The sequence below is a fragment of the Pseudophryne corroboree genome, chromosome 6 (genome assembly GCF_028390025.1).
Source record: "Pseudophryne corroboree isolate aPseCor3 chromosome 6, aPseCor3.hap2, whole genome shotgun sequence".
Lineage (NCBI taxonomy): Eukaryota > Metazoa > Chordata > Amphibia > Anura > Myobatrachidae > Pseudophryne > Pseudophryne corroboree.
In genome coordinates this window covers 451,911,381-451,938,281 of record NC_086449.1, presented here as the reverse complement: position 1 = coordinate 451,938,281, position 26,901 = coordinate 451,911,381, and the positions used below count along the sequence as shown (strand labels likewise).

Here is a 26,901-nt window from a genome sequence, read left to right as displayed (position 1 = left end):
CCGCTTCCCCCCCTCAGCTCCGGCGCCGCGGGCCGCTTCCCCCCTCAGCTCCGGTGCCGCGGGCCGCTTCCCCCCTCAGCTCCGGTGCCGCGGGCCGCTTCCCCCCTCAGCTCCGGTGCCGCGGGTCGCTTCCCCCCTCAGCTCCGGTGCCGCGGGCCGCTTCCCCCCTCAGCTCCGGTGCCGCGGGCCGCTTCCCCCCTCAGCTCCGGTGCCGCGGGCCGCTTCCCCCCTCAGCTCCGGTGCCGCGGGCCGCTTCCCCCCTCAGCTCCGGTGCCGCGGGCCGCTTCCCCCCTCGGCTCCGGTGCCGCGGGCCGCTTCCCCCCTCGGCTCCGGTGCCGCGGGCCGCTTCCCCCCTCGGTGCCGCGGGCCGCTTCCCCCCTCGGCTCCGGTGCCGCGGGCCGCTTCCCCCCTCGGCTCTGGCGCCGCTGACCGCTCCCTCCACCCCTCGGCTCCGGCACCGCTGACCGCCCCCCCCCCCCCCTCTCTCGGCTCCCTCTCTCGGCTCCGGCGCCGCTGACAGCTTCCTCTGTCGCTGCTGTCAGCGCACCTGCAGCGCTGACAGCAGCAGCAGGTCAGGAAACAGGGAACGGCAAAATCAGACAGTCTGATTTGCCCGCTCTTTTGAATAGGGGTTGTCTGGTCCATTCCGACAACTGCATGTCGGAATGGACCCGACTCTTATTAAAGATACCCAAGAGTCCATATCGCACAGAAAATCGTACCTTGTGTATGCAGCTTTAGCCTAATAGACAGTCAACAATGGTAACAACCTGTAGGTTCTAAACATTCATTAAAGTCTCGTAATAACAGGTGTTGCTACTGTTCCTTGTACTAATGTTTATTTTTTTATTTTATTTTTTAACCCACATAAATGGGTCTAGAAATGGAATCCCTAGTTTCCAATGACCTGTGCTCACTTGCATTGCAGCAAACGTTTGAATGCATTGCTGCATTGCGGCAATTTTCAGAAAGCTGCTTGCTTCATTCAAGTTAGTTTAAGTGAATCCATAGGATAAGACAAGGTCCTATCCAGTCGCATAACTACCGTGGGTGCAGTTGCTATGGAGCCCGGGCTGCCTCCAAGGCCCGCCGCTACCCCTTATCCCCCTATGTCCAGACAGAACGTCCGCCACCGATAGCATGCCCGCAGGATGCAGCAGCGAGTGGCCCCCAGCTGCAGGGCAGTGCTGCTTTTTGCAGGTTTTTTGGGAGCAGGGTCTAATGCTGTAAAGTGCCCTCCTGCATCAGAGAACTGTGGTCCCTTTATATTGTGTACATCCAATTTGTTTCACGCAGTGTTAATCGCATTTTCCCATCTGATGTGCTGCACGTAATTTATGCTCCGCTATTAACATTTATGAAGTTATGACATTGACATGTATACAATATAAATGTCATATGAGGCCCATTACTATTATTGCTTCCTAAGCTGTGGTCAAAACAGCGTGGTCACCTAGATGAGTAGTGGGCTGTGGTGTAATTTTTATTTATTTTTCGCGTAAAACTGTCTCTACAAACTAATGTTGCAGATTCAGAAACACTTGCAGAGGTACTGCATGTACAGTAGCTGGGAGTTAAATGCATAACTTCCTGTCAAATCAAAGGAACGGTTTTGCTCCACCTAAACCACTACTTCTGGTGTAGGTTTTTTGTCTGTTGCTGCCAAGTTGTCATGCTTGAGCATTATTTTACAGTAGCTGTATGTCACACACAATCATTCTATCATGTAATGTAACATTAACTTTCTCTGGCTGGGTCCACAGGATTATCCCCAGGATAACATTGGGATATGGTTGAGCGAATGCAGAAATGGCACCAACACGGTCACGAGCTTTCTGGCCTCCCAGGATGCATCGGGGCTTCCCCATATAATCCCGCCCACTGACTCAGTCAGATCAGTGTTTTGCTTGGTGCGGCAGGAAGCCGCATGGTCACAGGGCTGCTGTAGATAAAGCAGCCTGAAGCTTTTATTATTTTATTTTTATAGACTTAATATATTATTTTTTGAGTGACTATTCTTAACAGCATCTTATACGCATACTAGAAAGTTGCTCCAACAACTCCCCACCGGGTCGCAACAACGCTTACCTTCGCGGTACAGTGCTGTCTCGATGGGTGTCTGTGACGGATGTTCTAGCAGGTACAGCAGACGTAACCAGGCTGTGGCCGGAGCATGGGGGGAAGGTGAGTCTATGGATTCCCCCTTACTAGGGGGGTCCGGACACCGCTACACTGTATTGGTGGAGACTACAAACCGTGTGTTGATGCGCCGAACATCTCGAGTGCGACAGCGCTACGCTCTAGGGATCATAGGCGCCAGGACTAGGTAGAGGCCGCGATCCTTAGGGTTTAAGTCAACGGGGGGATTCAGACGCTCTCCTGGCCGCCCCTCCTCCGAGTTCATGACCAGTTTCCGCGCGTCTCCCGTCCATGATCTGAATGACCTCACTTCCATCTCAGACGCTACCACGAGGGTACTCGGTCGCAGCTTAGACGCTGCGGTTGTGTACACTAGAGATCCCGCCTAGACCGAGTCGCAGGCCTTAGCGTCTGCATACACGTGGAAGTCGCTGAGCATCCGTGTCCGTCAGTGAGCAACTGTGTCCGTTATCCGTTATCAGGAGTGGTAGTGTACATCAGTAGCGTCTGAATCCACTCAGCGTCTTACGAGCGCATTTGCTTGGATATGGAAGTGTGGTGAGTCTCCCTGTATCCCGCTCTACAGAGGAAGGGTATACAGTACTAAAAATTCTCTACTTGTTAGTATGAATTGTTAATTTTTAGTACATATTGCATATGAGCTGTATATTACTGTGTTTTCTGCATGTTATGTTGAAAAAGAACCAGTTAAAAAACAGAAGTACATTTTTCCTACTTACTTGTAAGTTGTTATGGGGGTTGTATCCTCATATGACAATGTCTAATGCCTTAACATGTGACTGACTGCTAGTATGTGTGCTGACTTTTCTATGTAACGTCAGTCCTGTTCTGACCCTCAATTCAGGTGCACTGTGGTCAGATTGAGCTCACTTTTATATACTCATATATAGGTGATTTTCAATCACAATTTGTGTAGTCATTAACAGAATATTACCATGTCTGTGAGCGTCAAAAGTGACGAGGAGAATTTATCAAGCACTCCTACATCCCTAACATGCTTATCTTGTAAGACAGGGTTAATTGGTATAGACCAATTAGTCACTTATGAGGGGTTGTGTGCAAACTGTTTTGCTTTTCAGCAAAGTAAAAAACAGGAGTTGGTTCAACCACCAACAGAGCCACCATGGAATATGTTCGCAAAGACTCGATCTTCAATAGCGGACAGGTTAACTCCGGTAGCACCACCTCAAGTGTTAGGTTACACTATGAACCCATACATGCAGCTCCCTTCCTACGACTTGGTTCCAGTAGCCTCTACAAGCAACCAAGGGACAGGTAAGACTAAGACAGATGCGTCTATGTGGCAGACTACACAAGATGATACAACAGATGATGATACAGTACATTCAAATACTCCGTATGATGATCAGTCGCAGAGTTTTAGTTCAGAGGATGTAGCTGAACTTATTAATGCTGTGAAGGCTGTTCTCTCTTTGGAAGAGCCAGCTAAGTCAGTGTTAAAATCTAAAGCACCTGTGTTTAAACGAACAAAACCAGTTAAAACTGAATTCCAAGCGTCAGATGAGCTGACGGAAATGATGGATGAGTCTTGGGCGACGCCCAGTAAGAAATCTAAGATTCCGAAAAGATGGAATTCTTATTATCCATTTCCAGCTGCGGATTGTTCGAAATGAGAAGTTACTCCAAAAGTAGATGCACATGTACTGCGTCTTGTGCATAAATCTGCTTTACCACGGTCATCTACCTCACTAAATGATGTCACAGACAGAAGGGTAGATAGTTTCTTGAAAAATGTATTTTCTCTAGTAGGAGCACTGGTAAGACCTGCTATGGCTTCGGCCTGGGTAGCAAAGGCAATGGGCGAATAGATAGAGGAACTTGAGTATCATTTAAGCCGTTTAAGACAATCTGCCCAATACTTGGAAGAAGCAGCAATTGATATGGGTACAGTTGCTTCTAAAGATTCAGCCTTGACAGTAGCCGCTCGCAGAGCAGTTTGGCTACGTACCTGGAAAGCAGATGCAGAATCCAAGAAAGAATTGGAAGCATTTCCTTTCATTGGTAATATATTGTTTGGGAAACCATTATCTGATATCCTACAATCAGAGGCTGAATCAAAGAAGATCAGATTTCTGGCTACTTATAACCCTAAGTCTAAGGGTTCAAAGTTTCGCTCATTTCTTTGGCAAAGCGAAAGCTAAACAGGAGTCTAAGCAACTCCAGTTCAAAACCAGGGGTAGGAAGCAGTGGGCTAGCAAAAAGCCAGCTTCCAAGCCTGAACAGAAACCATCAGCCTGAAGAGACGGGCCTCCGCCTGGAGGATTACAGGGTTGGGGGCTGACTCCTTCATTTTGCACAAATATGGCAACAGTCAACAACAGATGCTTGGGTGCAGAAAGTGGTATCTCAGGGGTATGGGTTCCCATTCAGGAGGTAGCCGCCTCAAAGATTTTTTTTTTGCACCAACCCGTCTCGTATAGAGTCGAAGGCCAATGCCCTGCAAGAAGCAGTTTAAAAATTACTGCAGTCAGGTGTGATTGTCCCAGTACCTCCATCACAGAGGGGACAGGGGTTTTACTCCAATCTATTTCTGATTCAGAAGCCAAATGGGTCATATCGACCAATTCTCAATCTAAAAATGTTAAACAAATACATTTGGATCCCGAAGTTCCACATGGAGACGTTACGCTCCATAATGTTGGCCATGGAACCGGGAGATTACATGGTATCTCTGGATGTACGGGATGCTTACCTACATGTGCATATAGCACTGTCTCATCAGTATTACCTCAGGTTTGCCATCCTCCAGGAACATTTTCAGTTCCAAGCTATGCCCTTCGGGCTAGCAGCAGCACCCAGGGTGTTTACAAAAATTATTGTGGTTATGGCAGCTTGTCTGCGCAAACAGGGGATAAGAATATTCCCATACCTCGACGACCTGTTAATCTTAGCACATTTGCAAGATTTACTTTTGAGCCATCTTCAACAGACAATAGTTTGTTTACAGAGACACGGGTGGTTCATAAATTGGGAAAAGTCGTCTGAATCCGTCACAGCGGATGGTTTATTTGGGGGCCATATTGGATTCAGACCTACAGAAAGTTCTCTTACCAGAGAAAAAGATAGTCAGGGTGCAGGTCATGGCTCAGGAAGCGTTGCATGCCCAGACAATGTCAGTCCATGCAGTAATGCAACTGTTGGGTCTGATGGTATCAACCTTCGACATGGTGGAATATGCGCAATTCCACTCCAGACCATTGCAGCACCTTATTCTGACCAAATGGAGCTGAAATCATCAGACGATAAAAAACCAAATGATAAATTTTCCAGTAAACATAAAAAGGTGGCTACAGACAGACCATTTAAACAAGGGGAGACCTTTTTGGATAAACGAATGGCAAGTCCTGACAACAGATGCCAGCCTGCAAGGCTGGGGTGCAGCACTTGGAAGCCTTTGTTTCCAGGGAAAATGGACCGCAAGGGAAAGTCGCCTGCCAATAAATCTGTTGGAAATCAGGGCCATTTATATGGGTCTAGTTCAGGCAAAGGACTCTGCAAGGGAGACCAGTCCAGATTCGCTCAGACAATGTGACGACAGCAGTAGCGTACCTCAATCATCAAGGAGGAACTCACAGCAAAAGATTGATGGAGGAAGTAACTCCCATTCTAAGATGGGCAGAGCTCCATCTCCCAGCATTGTCAGCAGGGTTTGTCCCAGGTGTACTGAACTGGGAAGCGGATTTTCTCTGTCGACACACCATTCAGGAAACCAAATGGGCATTACACCCAGAAGTGTTTCAGACACTAGTGAACAGATGGGGTCTTCCAGTGATAGACCTCATGGCGTCTCGTCTAAACGACAACGTTCCAAGGTACGGATCGAGAACAAGGGACCCAGGAGCGGTCCTTGCAGATGCACTGTCAGTAGAATGGAAATTTCATCTGGCATATTCCCTCCAATATCTCTGTTACCCAGAGAAGTGAGAAAAATAAAGCAAGCAAAGGGAACGATAATTCTAATAGCTCCAGCTTGGCCAAGGAGGCATTGGTACACAGATCTACTGAGGATGTCTGTGGAAGCACCGATACTGCTCCCTCAACATCCAGATCTGCTAATGCAGGGTCCTCCTTGTCACAGTGATCTGGATCGCCTGTCTTTGACGGCGCGGCTGTTGAAACCTCTATCTTAGAAGCTAGAGGATTTTCGAAACAAGTAATCCAAACTATGCTTAGAGCAAGAAAGCCTTCTTCAGCTCGTGTATATCATAGAATATGGCAAGCCTATATTCATTGGTGTACTGGAAAAAGTTTGAATCCAAGATCTTTTAAAGTATCCAGGATTTTTGATTTCCTTCAAGCAGGATTGGATAAAGGTTTGAAAGTTGCTTCCTTGAGAGTTTAGGTATCAGCGTTACCTGTATGGTTTCAGCGAAAGATTGCTGATTTACAGGATGTGCGTACTTTCTTTCAGGGAGTTGTACATATTCAACCTCCATTTGTTCCTCCTGCAGCTCCTTGGGATTTGAATTTTAGTTCTTAAATTCCTCCAGGGTCCTCTGTTTGAACCACTTAAGAGAGCAGATCTTAAATTGTTAACGGCTAAAGTGCTTTTTCTACTGGCAATGGCGTCAGCCAGAAGAGTGTCAGATTTAGGCGCGTTATCGTGTAAGTTTCCTTTCCTAAGTTTTTTTCCAGACAGAGCAGTTCTCAGAACGAGATCTGGTTATCTTCCAAAGGTGGTTTCAAAGTTTCACCTGAATGAAGAGATTGTAGTCCCAGCTTTTCAGGTACCGGGACTATCTGCGGGAGAAGCGTCGCTGGACGTAGTCCGAGCTTTAAGAATCTACATAGATCGTACTAGTGCCATCAGAAAAACAGATACTCTCTTCATCCTCTACGGATTTCATAGACAGACAAGATGGCTCCGAAATGGTAATATCAGAAGCTTATTCTCATGCAGATCTCCCTACTCCGGCTAATGTCTCTGCACACTCTACACGTAAGGTAGGTCCTTCATGGGCAGCACAACAGGGTGCTTCAGCAGAACAGATATGTAAGGCAGCCACATGGTCTTCCATAAACACATACATCAGACATTATGCCTTGGATACTTTTGCCTCTCATGACGCAGACTTCGGGCGAAAGGTCCTCCTGTGTAATCAGGAGCGTCCCCACCACTAAAATTGGCTTTAAGAATCCCAATGTTATCCTGTGGATAATCCTGTGGACCCAGCCAGAGAAATAGACGTTATGGTAAGAACTTACCGTTGATAACGTGATTTCTCTTATGTCCACAGGGATCCCACCCTGACGCACCTGATTTGAGGATCTTGACAATCACTAAACCTCTTCCCTCTTCTATGGAAGGGTGTGCATGTGTGTTCTTATCGCCTAAATAGGTTTCTACCTGGTGCTCCTGTCTAAATCGCTGTGGAAAGAACTGATCTGACTGAGTCAGTGGGCGGGATTTTATGGGGAAGCCCCGATGCATCCTAGGAGGCCAGAAAGCTCGTGACCGTGTTGGTGCCATTTCCGCTGTCGCTCAACCATATCCCAATGTTATCCTGTGGATAACTGTGGACATCACGTGATCAACGGTAAGTTCTTACCATAACGTCTATTTCTGCAGCATCTTACTTTGGTTTCCACAGGGAAACATTGGGGTGTAGTGGATCTTCAGAGGCGCCAACAGACTAAAGCTTTAGGCTGTCCCAGGATGCATTGGGGCCTCCTCTATAACCTCGCCTCCAGGCACTGTGAGCTCGGTTTCAGTTGGTGGTTGCAGCAGCAGGTCACTTAACAGGTGGGCTGCACTGGGCAGCCCTGAAAAAAGCTTTTTCTGGCAGAAAATTTCTTCAAAACTGTGCTGTCAGCGCTGTATGTCTGTTGCTGTATGCTCCATCACCTCCCAAGCAGCCTGTTCCCGGGTACTTGCGGCGAAGATGCTCCGGCTTTAGGCACACGGTCTCAGTCGCTCTCCACTTTCGCGTGGCTGCTAGGGGGAGGAGGTAAAATGGTCCCCCGGGCAGGACCCGCTATTAAATCTCATTCCGTCGACGACCTAGGGAGACAGGCCATGGCGCTGTTGTGAACACTGTCACCGAGCAGGGACCCCACTAGACCACCAGGGCAATAGAGCACAGGTCGGGTGTACTAACGCCCCATTTAATAAGGCTCGCTAGTATCTGGGGTGAAAGTCCAGCTTAGCAGAGCTGGTGCTTGACCTGTAGCCTCTCCCATGCCCAGGGCAACATCTACTGCAGATTTCTCTAACGTCCTAGTGGATGCTGGGAACTCCGTAAGGACCATGGGGATTAGCGGGCTCCGAAGGAGGCTGGGCACTCTAGAAAGATCTTAGACTACCTGGTGTGCACTGGCTCCTCCCACTATGACCCTCCTCCAAGCCTCAGTTAGATTTCGTGCCCGGCCGAGGTTGGATGCACACTAGGTGCTCTCCTGAGCTCTTAGAAAGTTATAGTCTTAGAATTTGTTATTTTCAGTGAGACCTGCTGGCAACAGGCTCACTGCAGCGAGGGACTAAGGGGAGAAGAAGCGAACTCGCCTGCTTGCAGCCGGATTGGGCTTCTTAGGCTACTGGACACCATTAGCTCCAGAGGGATCGACCGCAGGCCCAGCCTTGATGTTCGGTCCCGGAGCCGCGCCGCCGTCCCCCTTACAGAGCCAGAAGCAAGAAGATGGTCCGGAAAATCGGCGGCATGAAGACTCTGTCTTCACCAAGGTAGCGCACAGCACTGCAGCTGTGCGCCATTGCTCCTCTCACACACTTCACACTCCGGTCACTAAGGGTGCAGGGCGCTGGGGGGGGGCGCCCTGAGGCAGCAATAAAAACACCTTGGCTGGCTAAAATACCTCAATATATGGCCCCAGGGGCTATATATGAGGTAAATACCCCTGCCAGAATTCCATAAAAACGGGAGAATAGGCCGCGAAAAAGGGGCGGAGCCTATCTCCTCAGCACACTGGCGCCATTTTTCCCTCACAGCTCGGCTGGAGGGAAGCTCCCTGGCTCTTCCCTGCAATTCTACAGTACAGTAAGAGGGAAAAGAGAGGGGGGGCATTAAAATTGGCACTGTATACAGTATATTATATAAAAGCTATTAGGGACATAACTCAGTTAGTCCCTGTATATATATAGCGCTCTGGTGTGTGCTGGCATACTCTTACTCTGTCCCCCCAAAGGGCTTTTGTGGGTCCTGTCCTCGTTTAGAGCATTCCCTGTGTGTCTGCGGTGTCGGTACGGCTGTGTCGACATGTTGAATGAGGAGGCTTATATGGTGACAGAACAGAGGCCGATATATGTGATGTCGCCCCCTGTGGGGCCGACACCAGAGTGGATGGATAGGTGAAAGGTATTAACCGACAGTGTCAACTCCTTACATAAAAGGGTGGATGACGTAACAGCTGTGGGACAGCCGGCTTCGCAGCCCGCGCCTGCCCAGGCGTCTCAAAGGCCATCAGGGGCTCAAAAACGCCCGCTCTCTCAGATGGCAGACACAGATGTCGACACGGAGTCTGACTCCAGTGTCGACAAGGTGGAGACATATACACAATCCACTAGGAACATCCGTGACGTGATCCCGGCAATAAAAAATGTGTTATACATTTCTGACTTTAACCCAAGCACCTCTAAAAATGGGTTTTAGGTTGGGGAGAAAAAACAGGCAGTGTTTTGTTCCCCCATCAGATGAATAAATGAAGTGTGTGAAAGCGTGGGTTCCCCCGTTAAGAAACTGGTAATTTATAAAAAGTTACTGATGGCGTACCCTTTCCCGCCAGGTGGATAAGTTACGCTGGGAGATATCCCCTAGGGTGGATAAGGCGCTCACACGTTTGTCAAAAAAGGTGGCACTGCCGTCTTAGGATACGGCCACTTTAATAGGTACCTGTTGATAAAAAACAGGAGGCTATCCTGAAGTCTGTATTTACACACTCAGGTACTAGACTGAGACTTGCAGATAGTGCTGCTGCAGCGTGGTCGGTGACCCTGTCAAACAGGGATACTAGTTGGCAAACATAAAAACATATTAAAGACGTCGTCTTATATATGGGGGATGCACAGAGGGATATTTTGCCGACTGGCATCCAAAATAAATGTAATGTCCATTCTGTCAGGAGGGTATTAGAGACCTGTCACTGGACAGGTGATGCTGACTTAAAAAGCGCATAGAGAGCCTTATAAGGGTGAGGAATTATTTGGGGATGGTCTCTGGGACCTCGTATCCACAGCAACTGCTGGGAAGAAATAATTTTACCTCAGGTTTCCTCACAGACAAAGGTACAGTCCTTTCGGCTTCAGAAAAGCAAGCGGGTCAAATGGCGCTTCCTTTCTGTACAGAGACAAGGGTAGAGGGAAAAAAGCTGCACCAGTCAGCCTGTTCCCAGAATCAAGATTCTTCCCCCGCCTCCTGTGAGGCCACACCATCCACAGGTGTAGCCAGGTACGGTGGGGGGCCGTCTCAAAAATTTCAGCAATTAGTGGGCTCGCTCACAGGTGGATCCCTGTTTCTTTCAAGTAGTATTTCAGGGGTACAAGCTGGAATTCGAGATGTCTCCCCCCAGCCGTTTCCTAAAATATGCCTTGCTGACAACTCCCTCAGGCAGGGAGGCTGTGCTAGAGGCAATTAATAAGCGGTATTCCCAGCAGGTAATACTCAAGGTGCCCCTACTTCAACAAGGACGGGGTTACTATTCCACACGGGTTGGGGTACCGAAACCGCATGGTTCGGTGTGACCCATTTTATATTTAAAATCCTTGAACACAAAAATTCAAGTTCAAGATGGAATCGCTCAGGGCGGTTATTCCAAGCCTGGACGAGGGGGATTACATGGTATCCTGGGACATCAAGGATGCTTACCTGCATGTCCCCATTTACCATCCTCGCCAGGAGTACCTCAGATTTGTGGTACAGGATTACCATTACCAAGTCCAGACACTGCCGTTTGGACTGTACATGGCACCGAGGGTGTTTTATCAAGGTAATGGCCGAAATGTTGATACTCCTTCAAAAAAAGGGAGTTGTAATTATCCCGTACTTGGACAATCTCGTTATAAGGGCGAGGTCCAAGGAGCAGTTGGTAGTCGGGGTAGCACTATTTTGGAAAGTGCTACAACAGCATGGTTGGATTCTAAACAGTCCAAAGTCACAGCTGGTTCCTATGCCACGTCTACTGTTCCTGGGGATGGTTCTGGACATAAACCAGAAATAGTGTTTCTCCCGGAGGAGAAAGCCAAGGAGTTGTCATCTCTAGTCAGAGACCTCCTGAAGCCAAAATAGGTAGCGGTGCATCATTGCACGCGAGTCCTGGGAAAAATGGTAGCTTCCTACGAAGCAATCCCATTAGGCAGGTTCCATACAAGAACTTTTCAGAGGGACCTGTTGGACAAGTGGTCCGGATCGCATCTTCCGATGCATAGGCTGATAACCCTGTCTCCAAGGACCAGGGTATCTCTACTGTGGTGGCTGCAGAGTGCCCATCTTCAAGAGGGCCGCAGGTTCGGCATACAGGACTAGGTCCTAGTGACCATGGATTCCAGCCTTTGAGGCTGGGAGGCAGTCACACAGGGAAGAAATTTCCAGGGACTTTGGTCAAGTCAGGTTATTTCCCTACACATAAATATTCTGGACCTGAGGGCCATTTACAATGCCCTGAGGCCGGCAAGGCCTCTGCTACAAAACCAGCCGGTACTGATCCAATCAGACAACATCACGGCAGTCGCCCATGTAAACCAACAGGGCGGCACAAGAAGCAGGATGGCGATGGCAGAAGCCACAAGGATTCTCCGATAGGCGGAAAATCATGTGTTAGCACTGTCAGCAGTGTTCATTCCCGGAGTGGACAACTGGGAAGCAGATCTTCTCAACAGACACGACCTCCACCCGGGAGAATGGGGACTTCCTCCAGAAGTCTTCGAATAGGATTGTACACCATTGGGAAAGGCCACAGGTGGACATGATGGCGTCCCGCCTCAACAAAAAGCTATAAAAGATATTGCACCGGGTCAAGGGACCCTCAGGCGATAGCTATGGACGCTCTGGTAACACCGTGGGTGTACCAGTCGGGTTATGTGTTCTCCCCTCTGCCTCTCATACCAAAGGTACTGAGAATAATAAGAAGGCGAGGAGTAAGAACGATACTCGTGGATGGCCAAGAAGAGCTTGGTACCCAGAACTTCAAGAATTTATATCAGAGGACCCATGGCCTCTGCCACTCAGACAGGACCTGCGGCAGCAGGGGCCCTGTCTGTTCCAAGACTTACCGCGGCTGCGTTTGTCGGCATGGCGGTTGAACGCCGGATCCTGAAGGAAAAGGGCATTCCGGAGGAAGTCATTCCTACGCTTACTAAAGCAAGGAAAGAGGTTACAGCAACTCATTATCACCGCATATGGCGAAAATATGTTGCATGGTGTGAGGCCGAAAGGGCCCCAACAGAGGAATTTCAACTAGGTCGATTTCTGCATTTCCTGCAAGCAGGAGTGACTATGGGCCTTAAATTGGGTTCCATTAAGGTACAGATCTCGGCTCTGTCGATTTTCTTTCAAAAAGAACTAGCTTCAGTACCTGAAGTTCAGACATTTAAAAAAGGAGTGCTGCAGAGTCAGCCCCCGTTTGTGCCTCCTGTGGCACCTTGGGATCTCAACGTGGTGTTGAGTTTCTTAAAATCACATTGGTTTGAACCACTAAAAACCGTGGATCTGAAATATCTCACGTGGAAGGTGGTTATGTTATTGGCCTTGGCTTCTGCCAGGCGAGTATCAAAGTTGGCGGCTTTGTCTTGTAAAAGCCCTTATTTGATTTTCCATATGGATAGGGCAGAATTGAGGACTCATCCCCAGTTTCTCCCAAAGGTGGTGACAGCGTTTCACCTGAACCAGCCTATTGTGGTGCCTAGGCTACTAGGGACTTGGAGGACTCCAAGTTGCTAGACGTTGTCAGGGCACTGAAAATATATGTTTCCAGAACGGCTAGAGTCAGAAAATCTGACTCGCTGTTTATCCTATATGCACCCAACAAGCTGGGTGCTCCTGCTTCTAAGCAGACTATTGCTCGTTGGATTTGTAGTACAATTCAGCTTGCACATACTGTGGCAGGCCTGCCACAGCCAAAATCTGTCAATGCCCATTCCACAAGGAAGGTGGGCTCATCTTGGGCGGCTGCCCGAGAGGTCTCGGCTTTACAACTTTGCCGAGCAGCTACTTGGTCAGGGGCAAACACGTTTGCAAAATTCTACAAATTTGATACCCTGGCTGAGGAGGACCTGGAGTTCTCTCATTCAGTGCTGCAGAGTCATCCGCACTCTCCCGCCCGTTTGGGAGCTTTGGTATAATCCCCATGGTCCTTACGGAGTTCCCAGCATCCACTAGGACGTTAGAGAAAATAAGAATTTACTCACCGGTAATTCTATTTCTCGTAGTCGGTAGTGGATGCTGGGCGCCCATCCCAAGTGCGGTTTATCTGCAATACTTGTACATAGTTATTGTTAACTAAATCGGGTTATTGTTGAGCCATCTGTTGAGAGGCTCTATTGTTTCATACTGTTAACTGTGTTTCATATCACGAGTTGTACGGTGTGATTGGTGTGGCTGGTATGAGTCTTACCCGGGATTCAAAATCCTTCCTTATTGTGTACGCTCGTCCGGGCACAGTACCTAACTGAGGCTTGGAGGAGGGTCATAGTGGGAGGAGCCAGTGCACACCAGGTAGTCTAAGATCTTTCTAGAGTGCCCAGCCTCCTTCGGAGCCCGCTAATCCCCATGGTCCTTACGGAGTTCCCAGCATCCACTACGGACTACGAGAAATAGAATTACCGGTGAGTAAATTCTTATTTTTCCCGCTCTGGAGCTGCCTCACACTCACTCACACCCTGACTGAGATGCTGGGCGCCATCTCATAAGCATAGTTGCGGCAATTCTCTGGGACTGCAGGGCATGGTCTCCCTTGTAAAACCGCCTGTATACCTATTACAGGATATATTGTACGAGTATTGATATATACGTCCGGTCTGGGTCCATGCTATCTATCTATCTATCTATCTATCTATCTATCTATCTATCTATCTATCTATCTATCTATCTATCTATCCATACATATACTAGTCCAGAGCAGTTTTATTGTCGTAATAATTATCTGCATTGACAGTGTAGTGCGTCACAGTATTTACCTATTACGTGTATTCTACTGTGTTCTCAGTCACATAATACCGGATTTATTCGCTGGTACTGGGTCTACAGTCACATACTAATGGATTTATACGCAGTTTTTGTTCAGTCTGGTTTTATCGTACTAATTCGCTCTTTTGTTGCATTTGTGTACAATCTCTAACAAGAAGGGCAGTAAGTCTGTGGACGCCCCTGCATCATGCAGAGCATGCTCCAAAGATTTACCAGAGGGGAAAGCTGTGTATGATGGTCTGTGTACCGTACTTCTCCCAGTCAGTCCGCAGCTCCTGTAACCAATCAGGAGCCACCCTGGACTGCGTTCACAAATCTACTGGGCACTCTGGTGGAATGCCTTACGTATATGGGACCACCTGTTCCATTACAGCCACAAATTGTCCCTATGGTAATCCGCCTTGGGCGCAAAATTTGTCTTACCAGTTGCAGCAATTAAATTATTCATTGGTCAGACAAAAATCTACTCTGGGTCACACTAGTGTCTCCGGGTCATCTAAGCGGGTTCCTTCTTCCTCACAATCCACAAATCTCTCAGATGTTTCATCTGAAGAGGAGGGTAAGCATACTGTACTGTCAGACACTGAATCAGGTGTTACTGACGAGGATTCTCCATTGCAAATTGATGTCCCTACCCTTGTGGTTGCTATTGAGCAAATTCTACAAATCACTGATGATGAGGATTCCACTACTGTGGTTAAGAAAACTGATAGATTTTGAACCACCTTTTACTTTTTTAACTTATTACTCCATTCTGACCATTTGGTGGACATCAGGCAGGAGCCCTTGCCTAATCCAGAGAAGAAATTCCCTTAATCTAAACTGGGTTTGGCTCGCTATCATCTCCCTTTAGAGTAATGCAATAAGTGGGAAAATTCACTGCCGGTGGTTTAGTCCACTCTGCCTGTCACCACTGTTTCTTTACTGAAGGAACCGACAGATAAGCGTGTGGAGGGATGCCTGAAATCTATTTACTCCCTTACAGGTGCTGTACATAGACCCACTATTGCGGCCTCTTGGGCTGTGAAAGGAATTGAGGCATGGTTTCAGACATTAGAGGAAGAGCTGCCCGAGGATATATCTGACAATGCCAGACAATACCTGTCTCACATTACTACCACCACCGCCTATTACATTCAGGGGGCGTCCTCTGAGGCGGGTGTGGTGGCAGCCAAGGCTACGACTATTCTCAACGTATTCTCTGGTTGAAGTAGTGGAAGGTGGACCTAGACTCCAAAAAGACCTTGGAGGCACTCCCCTTTAAGGGGGACATTTTGTTTGGGGAAGACCTAAATAAAATTGTGTCTGAATTGGCGGCTGCTGAGACTTCCTTTCTCCCAAATACTAATTCTTCTGCACAGAAGGCTAAAGGGGGTGGTCTTCAGGTTGCCGAATGTCTGGATCCCGGCGCACAGTATACAGGCGCCGGAATCCCAACACCCGGCATACCGACAGATATTCTCCCTCGTGGGGGGGTCCACGACCCCCCTGGAGGGAGAATAAATAGCGTGGCGTGCCACCGTGCCTGCAAGGGGCTCATTTGCGCTCGCCATGCTGTCTGTATGCCGGCTGTTGGGCTCCCGGCGCCGGTATGCTGGTCGCCGGGAGCCTGGCCGCCGGCATACCATACTACACCCGGCTAAAGGTACCACTTTTTGTTACTTTCGTCCTCAAGGGAAAGCAAAAGGTCAGGCATACCTAAGACAATCTTGTGCTCCCAAAACCACTAAGCCCAAGGCAAAGCAGTCCTGGGCAGCCAGTCAGCCTGCGTCTAAACAAGACAAACCTACCGCATGACTGAACGGGCCTCCCCATGGGGGACCCCAGGGGGGTGGAAGGCCGACTTCTGCAGTTCACCCAGGTCTGGTTAAAAACCACTTAAGACACATGGGTGTGGGAAGTTGTGTCTCATTGGTACCACATCCCCTTCAAGAGACGTCCCCCTTGCCAGTTTTGCACCACGGTTATCCTTTCGGATCCGTAAAAGATGCAAACTTTGCAAAAGGTTGTGAGCTCTCTCCTGAATACAGGAGTGGTAGTGCTGGTTCCTCTGGCCCAGAGAGGCAGATGTTACTACTCGACCCCGTTTCTAGTTCCGAAACACAATGGGTCTCTCCAGCCTATACTCGACCTCAAATCACTGAACAAGTTTGTGAGTGTCCAACTTCTTTATGGAAACACTGCACTCAATTATACTGGCTATGGAACCCGGAGACTATATGGTATCCCTGGATATACAGGATGCATACCTGCATATACCTATTGCCATGTCTCATCAGCAGTATCTGCGGTTTGCTACTGGCAACCTACACTATTAGTTCCAGGCTCTGCCATTTGGACTGGCTACGGCTCTTCTGTTCTTCACCAAGGTCATGGCTAATGACGGCCCATCTCCATTGTCGGGGAGTCGGGATCCTGCCGTATCTGGACGACTTGCTGATTCTGGCAAACTCCCACGATGTCCTCCTCCGTTTTCTACAACGGACGGTAAGCTCACTGCAACCCCACGGGTGGCTCATCAATTGGAAGAAATCCTCACTTGTCCCAGCTAAGAGTATGGTGCACCTGGAGGCACACAGTCAACGACTGTTTCTGTCTCCAGAAAAAGTACTGAGACTTCTAGACAGCATAAGATGCTCCCTTTGTCGCCCCAGAGTGTCGATACACTTGGCGATGCAAGTACTTGGCCTGATGGTGTCGGCATTCGACACGGTAGAGTACACTCAATTCCATTCTCGCCCTCTGCAGAGGTTGATCTTTTCGAAGTGGGATGGCCTACCTCATCTGATCAAATCTCACATGATCACTTTGACACCGGAAGTTTGTCTGTCACTGCCCTGATGGCTACAGGACCAGCAAATGAGCAGGGGCCGTCCCTTCTGTATCCCCGCCTCGGTCCTGCTGACAACAGACACCAGTCTGAGGGGATGGAGTGCGGTGTTGTAGTGACACTCGTTTCGGGGTCGCTGGACCAAGGAGGAGTCACGCCTCCCAATAAACATTCTGGAGTAGCGGGCGATGTTCAATACATTGACTCTCACCCTTCCTGGTACAGAACAGGCCTGTTCAAGTATGGTCAGACAATGCCACTACGGTGGCATACATAAACCATCAAGGCGGCACTCGAAGCCGCATGGCTATGATGTAAGTGTCAAAAATCCTTCGTTCGGCGGAACGCCATCTGCCAGCAATATCTGCAGTGTTCAATCCGGGCGTCCTAAACTGGCAAGTGGACTTCCTCAGTCGCCAGGACTTGCACACCAGAGAGTGGAGTCTTCATCCAGAAGTCTTTAAACTACTAGTGGACAAGTGGGGCCTACCAGACGTAGACCTGATGACGTCTCGAAACAATCACAAGGTTCCGGTCTTCGGATCAAGGACCAGGGATCCTTAAGCAGCGTTCGTTGATGCACTGGCAATTCCATGGAACTTTCGGCTGCCCTACGTGTTCCCTCCAGTGTCGCTCCTGCCCAGGGTCCTGCGGAAGTTCAAACAAGAAGGATTTCTACTTCTAGTCACTCCAGCGTGGCCCAGACGGCATTGGTTCTCAGACCTGCAGGTCTGAGTGTCCTCCTCTTCTACTTTCTCAGCACCCAGACCTCCTCGTACAGAGCCTTTGTCTTTATCCGGACCTGGCCAGACTACCTTTGATGGCATGGCTCTTGAGGCATCACTCCTGAGAGCCACAGGATTTTCTGAGGCGGTTATCAAACTATGTTAAAAGCCTGCAAACCGGCATCTGCTTGGATTTATTACAGGGTCTAGAATTACTTCACCTGGTGTGCTGATAAGAACTATAAGAATTATGATGCATACAGATTCTGAACTTTCAGGAATCTGGCTTTTCTGTCAAGAGTCCTGGACTTAGGCCTTTGTTTGGCCTCCCTCATTCACATATCTGCCCTGTCGATATGGTTTCAGAGAGAAATTGCCACTATACCTGACGTTCATGCTTTCACTTAGGGTGTCTTACAGGTTCAGCTTCCCTATGTCCCTCCTGTGGCTCCATGGGCTCTGTCTGTTGTCCTGAATGCCCTGCAAGAGTCTCCATTTGAACCTCTTGAGACGGTGGACCTTAAATGGCCCACGGCCAAGACCTTGTTTTTACTGGCTATTGCCTCTGCAAGAAGGGTGTCGGACTTCAGCGCATTGCCCTGTCATCCACCCTTTCTAATATTTCATTGTGACTGGGCAGTTCTTAGAACTCGCCCAGGTTATTTACAGAAGATGTTCTCTTTTCACCTTAACCAAGAGATTGTGGTTCCGGCCTTTATCTCTTCGGATTTGTCCTCCATAGAGCGGTCTTTGGATGTGGTACGGGCTCTCCGTATATATGTGGAGAGGGCTTCCTCTATCAGGAGGTCAGATTCCTTTTTTGTTTTGTTTGGGTTTCACAGACGTGGCTGGCCTGCGAATAAGCAAACATTGGCTAGATGGATTAGAATGGTGATTGCACAAACTTATGCGCAGTCTGGTCTCCCAGCTCCTTGTGCTATTAATGCCCATTCTACTGTCTGTTTGACCTTCTTGGGCAGCCCGCTGTGGCGCATCCGTAGAACAATTGTGCAAGGCGGCTACGTGGTTCTCTGTGAACACGTTTATTAGGTTCCTAGCCTTTGATACTTCCGCCTCCAAGGATCTTCCTTTGGACGCTGGGTTCTCATACCCGCTAAGGTGCGTCCCCTCCCTTGAGGAACTGCTTTAGGACATCCTCAATGTTTCCCTGTGGAAACCAATGTAACCTGCTGCAGAAAAGGAGAGTTATTGTACACTTACCATTGTTTTCTGCGAGGTACATTGGGTTCCACAGGGCGCCCTCCCTGACGCACCTAACTTCTATGGGTTTGTATGGCATTAGCCGCTGTTTCTTCTTCTGCCGTGAGAATGTGGTTCTATGTGACTAACATCTACCTTCTCTCTTACCGGCTCCTGCATTGGACTGGTTAATGAAACTGAGCTCACAGTGCCTGGAGATGGAGTTATAGAGGAGGCCCCAATGCATCCTGGGACAGCTTAAAAAGCTTTAGCCTGTTGGTGCCTCTGTATGAAGAACCACTCTACACCCCGATGTTTTCTTGTCTAACCCAATGTACCTCGCAGAAAGATTTAACAATGGTAAGTTTACCATAACTCTCCTTTTATCAATCCTCCACTATTATATTGACCTGAACCCATTATATCAACTTCTCATCATCAGAATATCCCAGGTACAGCATTTATCTTCCTAGACTAGACTGTTACTGCAACTGTAGCCCCATTCCTGTGCGGATTTTTTTTTTGTTTATTCCAGCTATCGTTAACACATGGGTTTGTGATGAATTGGTTGCCTTAGGGGGAAATTCAATTAGCCATGGTAATTTACAGTGTCCCTATTGATCCCCCACAGCTATCCAATTAGCCCCGAGGTCAGGCCGGCGACCTCACTTATCTGGGAAGTTTTTTTCGAGTTCCAAGCAGGCTCACACCTCCTTAAACAGCCTGTATTTGTGAGCCGCAGCTGTTTTAACACATTGGTCCGGGAACTTATCTCGGATTCTCTGTGTTATCACCTGGAAACAGATACTTTAACAGGGGCAAAAAACAGATTTTAATTGCATTGCCCGTAGCTAAAACTCGTGAGAAAGCTCAAGGCTAACCCAGTTTTTCGCCGCCATAAAATTATCAGGGCTAATTGAATTCTGCTCTTAAAGTTTGTAAAGAATTTGAGATTTTGCCCAACAATTGTGGCATTGTTTGAAAAAAGAAAATTTTTAAAATATTCTCTGGTAATAGAAAAATCTTAGGTTCTTTCTATGGCAGAAAAAGCAAATGATTGGTCCACATACACAAATATGCTTTGGGCCCACTCTCCTCTTTGCTAAATAAGCAATTTTCTCAGCGGTCTTAATTTTGTGTACCCTAAGCCCCGTGCCCCATTTTGATTACGTCCCTGTTACCCTATTCTAGGCTGAGAGTAATACTTACGTGGTCTGTCTTGCTTCATGTTGTATAAACCCTGTCATTTTGCCATCTTAGAGCCTCATCTCCTAATTATATTCATCACCCCTATGAGTCGTATAACACCCTGCAGTGTACATAGTGCCTCCATAGTGCCCTTAGTACACACAGCAGCTTCGTGATACCCCCTCAGTAAACACCGTACAGCACATATTGCCCTCTAGTACTTACTGGCTGACACATTAGAGGACACTGGTGTTGGCCAGATAAGTTCCATCAAACGTCAGAGTAAAAAGGCCCTGCGTCCAGAGCGAGGAGCGGGTCTTGAGACTATCAGAATTATTTACTGGATAGCTCCAGGGTCAGTAGAGAGATGAAGTGAAAGGGAGTCCCAGGGTAGGTGGTAAGGATTACTCACGGTACTCAAGCATATTTAATTAATAACTTGAGATAAGCAAGCAAAACCTGTGTTTTCTTCCGTACATTTAATTTTAAAGCATTGCCCACATGATTCTATTATTGCTGAAACATGTATCTAGAACAAATGATAGAAATCCATCAGCTGTGCAATGGAAAGATCATACAGATGCATGCATGGCAAAGACTTGCTTATGGGCAGAGATGTCAAGGAAAGAGGCAGAAACTACCGGATGTGCAAAATACTTACACACAGAAGTCACCCACTTCTTCCAAACCCATCACTGGTAGACTGTCAATGAATATTACCCACAATGATCAAACTACACCCCCTACTCTAAGCCACTCCCCTTTGCATTCATTGTATTCCCCTAACATCTGGCACTAATGACTGTGATCTTTATGTAGGGAACGAGGGTCATGGAGATTAGTTAGTTACACCCCTGCCAGCCAGTCCCCGGCCTAGATTGCATAGCTGTCGACAAACCAGCCAGGGGCGCCCAACTGCAGCACCTTTATCACCACAGGCCTGAATGCAGTGCACAGGTTTTACCCTCTGTAGTTCCGCCCCTGGTTCTTTCACCAGCCCTTTATGGTTCTGTAATGTTCCTCTATAGCAGGCATTCCCAACCACGGTCCTCAAGGCACACTAACAGTGCAGGTTTTAGTGATATCCAGGCTTCAGCACAGGTGACTTAATTAGTACCTCAGTTATTTTGATTTAACCATCTGTGCTGCAGCCTGGATATCACTAAAACCTGCACTGTTGGTGTGCCTTGAGGACCGTGGTTGGGAATGCCTGCTCTATAGTCTTACATGTGTGGTGTGCATAAAACAAGCACATCTTGCCACCATAAAATAAATACGTTATAAGCCTGTTCATCCCTTGGTCAGAAGATAGGTGTATAAAGAATAGTGAAGACAAAAGGTTTGAAAGCATTTCAGCAAGTTGGAGCGGTGAATGCATTGTGAGCAAGCTTGAGTGCTTTAGGAACCCAACTTTCTTTTTGTTTTCATGCACAACAGTGCCACAGGTCTATCAAGAAGGGGCCTGCATCGCTGCTGGGGCTGGAAACGTTTGATGAAAGGGCCTGATGGAGGCTGATGGGACTTGTACAGAAAGACAAGCTGCAGTCAGTTAACTAACTGCATAAATCAGTGATACCTAAAGAGGCTAATCAGAATGCATATATCTTACCTTGGCATGGATGGTTTATGGCTGCTGACGACCCAGCAAATTTCTGCTCCTGACGCTGAAAATCAAAAATATGCAGTTGTAATGAGCTGAGGAACACAGACACTCGAGGTTTGGTGTGAAAATTTGTCCAGTCATATGAATCCTGGGTTGAAGGTGTTGCAAGGACCAGAATATAGCAAAATCACAACTCCATGGATCCATGCTGTTGTGATTTAACAATACTGATTGAAGATAGTGCTGTCATCTTGTTGGCTTTGGCCCACATATACTGTAGTGCCTTAATGCAAAGAGAGCAATGTTTAAATGCTATAGGATATTTTTACAATTGCTATTAATTGTCATAAAGTGGTCAGTCACCATGTATGTATGTGAACAAATGATGCTAACATCACACAAAGTGACATTTAGATTGGTCCACTATTCAAATGTATCACCACACATTCCAATATCATTTTTTCTGTACACTTAAGTCGTGGTGAGGAGCTCCTAACACAGAAGACCTTTTTATCAGATTTTTGCTGCACCAAAAAGTAGATTTCACTGTAAACACCCAGTTGGCCAAGAATGTAAAGTAAGCTGTGTATAAAATGACAATACCAAAGAAGTAATAGACTAAATATCTAGTGACTAATGGTTTGTTAAAAGCATTAGCTGTGTCCCACAGTGTAACCCAGAAGCATTCCAAGATACCAGTGTTCACTTGACCACTTTGTATATGTAAGGAAAAGGAAGCTCAAAAGACCCAATTAGAAGGGGTGTTTAGAGTGTTTCTTCTGATTGGGGCTTTTATTACTTTTCCTTGCGTTTACTGCCAACCATAAATATACGGTTGTTTTTTAGATTCATTGTTCTGTCCTTATCTTACATTACAACCTTTGCATTTAAGAACCCTTTCTGTATACACTTTGTATATGTGTAAATTGTGTGTTAGTTGAAACTGCCAATGGAGATTTTCACTTGATATGGAGGTTGTAGCATTAAAACAATGCAGCTCTCAACTGCCAGTAGAAGTGGGTATGGAGTCACCGTAACCAGCTGGTTTATCCAGATGCCTGTTAGTGAGCATTATTAGCAGCTTAAGGCCAGTGGGTAACCAGCCTGAACATTATGTAGTTTCTGATTATACTTTAGTGTCATGCTTTGTCAATATGGTTTATTCTTAAAATACTTTTATTTTAGTTCAGATTCGCTTCCAGAAAGGATTATCACCTGCTTAAAATAAAGCAATTGATACACACCTAATGGTGTGTAATATACAAGAGGACTGAGTGTAAGTTTGGAGGTAAGGTTCAGGATAGCCATAAGGATTAATGTTTTACTAGTTAAAGATATTTTACTACAGTTATTTCAGGTGTTCTGGGATTTATGCTTATGGAAGGCTTGCTTTGTGACTATTTGGTTAGATGGCTGGTCTATTTCACCAGGTAATTCTGTGTAGTGATCATAACACAATGATTGATTACTACGTCACAAGTAGCCCCAATGCATTGTGAACAGCTGAAGTGATAGTCAGTCAGCCATATTGGCTAACTTATATTTTTATATTTGTTTGTTACAGAGAATTAGACTTAAATATAGAATGTAGAACACTGTTGGTACGAATTAATTTCGCAGTAATAAGTTGATAAATTTATTCTGATAATGCTATTGTTTTCTTGCACATATATAAATTTGTGTGCAGCAACTACTTCTGTATTGCAGAACTACAGTCCAGTGAAATGTTTGGTGCCTTATAAATGTTGATATAGAACACAAAGGGAAGAATTCAATTGTTTTGCGGGCCCGATCTCCCGTCTAAAGTGACGGGAGATCGCGGAGCGCAATACAGGATTTTTGTTTGTTTTTTTACCACCCAGACAAGTTGGGTTTAGCCATGTAAAGTGGCTAAACCCGACCAAACTAATGGGCGTAACGCGAAAAGTCCCGTTTGAGTACTTAAATTGGTCACTTTCCGCACATTTCAGCTCACCACCCGAGTTAGCGAAAATAACAATTGAATTCCCCCCTTAGAGATTTATGAAACTGAATTGCACTGCTGTTAAGGGTTTTGTTTTCCTCTTTACATTGTTATGTAAGTTACATGTGTTAAAGCATCACCTTTTAGATTTTCCTTTAGCAATCACTTGTTTTTTTTTTTTGTTATATAAAGAAAACATTAGTAATGTTTTTGTGCGCCTGCGTGGCCCATCAACTACCTCTTTCTATATTTGTATATTTTCATCTACAGATATGTCAGTATGTTAATGTGAACAAATATTAAGTAAACTGTAAATAAAGGTTTTAAAAATGTACAATTTTGTTTAAAAGTGAAATCCTTTCACAAATGTCAATAAAATTTTTTTTCCAAGATTCTGCGGTTTTTTCCCTATTGAACGATTCTACAAAACACCCAGATTGTTGAATCATGAGTGCCCATACATCAACTCATCGGGTCGTGAAGATTGTTCTATCATATAAACCAGTGGTTCCCAAACTCTGTCCTTAAGAACCCCCAACAGTTCATGTTTTCCAGGTCACCTAGCAAGTGCACAGGTGTATTCATTACTCACTGACACATTTTTAGAGAGCCACAGGTGGAGCAAATTATTTCACTTGTGATTCTATAAGGAGACCAGGAAAAAGTGAACTGTTGGGGGTCCTTGAGGGCTGAGTTTTGGAACCACTGATCTAAACTGTCTAAATATCTGATTGTTAGCTTACACTGGCAATTTACAGCCACGATGTGTCTGCAAAACCCAACATATTGGAGCCTCTGATTCACAGATTCCAATGTATTTTTGGGTCTTAATCAGTGATTGGTGAATCTCGTATGCAGTGGTTAGTACCTACCAAAAGTGGACCAAGGAAGGTAACTGGTTAACCAGCAACAGGGTCATGGATGCCCAACTCTCACTGATGGGAAGCGAAAGCTAGCCCATCTGGTCCGATCCTATAGAAGAGCTACTGAAGCGCAAATTGCTGAAACCGTTAATTCTGTGTATGATAGAGGTCCGAACACGGAGTGCATAGCAGCTTGCTGTGTATTGGGCTGCTTATCCCAGGGGATCCACTGCCGAAAGGGTCTTCAATGAGCATATGTGTGGAAAAATTGCACCATAGAGTAATTGAAGAAGGTGGCCTGGTCTATTGAATCACGTGATCTTTTACATCATGTGGACGGCCGGGTGTGTGCATTGTTTTACTTGGGAAAGAGATGGCACCGGTATGCACTATTAAAAGAAAACAATTTAATTGTTATGATCTGGGCAATTTTCTGTTGGGAAACCTTGGAGCTTAGCATTTATGTGGCTGTTAAATTGACACGTACCATATACATTAACATTGTTGAAGACAGACAACTGTCTCAATGGGGCAGATGTATTAAGCCTGGAGACCGCTTAAGGAAGTGATAAACCAGTGATAAGTGCAAGGTGATAAACGCACCAGCCAATCAGCTCCTGTTGGTTTACATATTGGAGCTGATTGGCTGGTGCCTTTATCACCTTGCACATATCACTGGTTTATCACTTACTTATGCTTTATCCAGGTTAACATTTGTGGCGCTCAATAGAATGATGTTAAGTAATTTTCTAGTCACATCTTTGCCCCTCTGTGATCATTGTAGGTAGCATTTCCCGATCATCACCGTAATCTTTTATAATGGAAACATTGTGGGTGTATTAACCTTTTCACTTATGACTACTTTATGTTGGTTACTTATTTTTATTTTCTGCTGCGTAGATGTGTCAAATATTTTACTTGTCAATTTTTTACTCAATGGGAGGAGGGGGGATTCAACTGAATAGTGCTGGGAATGCGTGCTCAGAGCCAGTCCAATTGTCTGCAGTTTTCTGCTCACACTCCTGAGTTGCGAGCAGAAATCTGCCAAAGTTAATGCCTTGATGCGAGTTGCGGGCTTACCGCCCATGCTAACAGCAACACACCCAGCACTTACATATGTAGCCACGCTCATCGTGGATACATCTTTTATGTGCACACGTAGTGCGGCTAGGCGCGCCTAGCCACGCCGAGCTGCGTATTTTGCCTCCCCATTCAAGGTGAATGGGGCGCATTCACGTTTAAGGTGCGAATGCGCCTAGATGTAGCCACGATGAGCGTGGTTACATCTGTAAATTGGAGAATGCAGTTTACCGCGAATAAACAGCATTATTTAGGAGCTATAATCTGCATCTACTGACTTAGGTGCAGGGCAAAATGCATCTATTTGAATAGCTCCAGGCACTCATTCCCAGTGCTATTCAATAACAACTATCGATGTTCCTCAGCCAAAGGAAATTCTTTTTTCCTTCTAATGCCAGAATTGTGATTGTTGCTAACCGTTACATATTGTTTAGGATGCTCATCTGGTTATTTCGAGGGTGTCTGCTGTGGATGCGTATTAGTTAACTGTTGGATGGTTTCCATGCGATGGCTACATGCCATCATAAAGCAAGTTATGATGGCAGCACCAATGCCACGATTTTGCCATCCATACTATGATTATGTACTGACATGTATGAGTATTGTTCTATAGTGTTCACACTAGGAGTGAAAAGGGGATGGCGCCGGACTCCGGGGGCATATGTGCGCACGCGCGACGAATCCGCGCCCGAAACGGGGGCGTGGCCACACAAATTAGGGGGTGTGGCCACGCCTACGTCATTTTAGGGGGTGGTGCGGCCCACAGACGCTACTATAGAGAGCGTCTGTGGCCGGCGACGTCACTGTTGGGGGCGTGCCCAGCACCTCCGTCGGTGCTGGGCTTCCCCCAGCTCTCTCACAATGCGTGAATGGATGCCGCGCGCATGCGCATGGCATCTATACATGCCGGGAGGGCTGGAAGCGGGCGGCTGTTCTAGCAGGGCGCCGCAAAAGGGGCAGGGCAGGTTTTGCCTGCTAAAAAACGGGTAGGGCGCGGCGCCCTGCTAAAACAGCCTAGAGTGAACACTAGTTCTACATTAGCAATATATATTTTGTTTGAATTAATTGAATTTGATGAAAAGTATAGAATTAAACAGCGTATTCTACATTGAGCTGTTGGGTTTGACAGCTAAATTT

At 46.8% G+C, this 26,901-nt stretch overlaps 1 protein-coding gene across 7 annotated transcripts in view; it reads left to right on the top strand.

Moving 5' to 3' along the window:
- BRD1 (bromodomain containing 1) overlaps nucleotides 1–26,901 on the top strand; it is a 262,579-nt gene that overhangs the window by 173,872 nt on the left and 61,806 nt on the right. The window contains exons 9-10 of one of the 7 annotated variants that reach the window (XR_010179404.1): nucleotides 21,693–21,972; nucleotides 23,044–24,213. The exons of 4 other annotated variants lie outside the window; for them this stretch is intronic. Coding sequence is in view for 1 of the 3 variants with exons in the window: in XM_063927126.1 (XP_063783196.1) it covers nucleotides 21,693–21,748 (56 nt within the window). In the remaining 2 variants the exon portion in view is untranslated. Of the gene's footprint in view, nucleotides 1–21,692; nucleotides 24,214–26,901 lie in introns of those variants that run through there. 2 more of the 7 variants (XR_010179403.1, XM_063927126.1) reach the window with 2 other exon arrangements.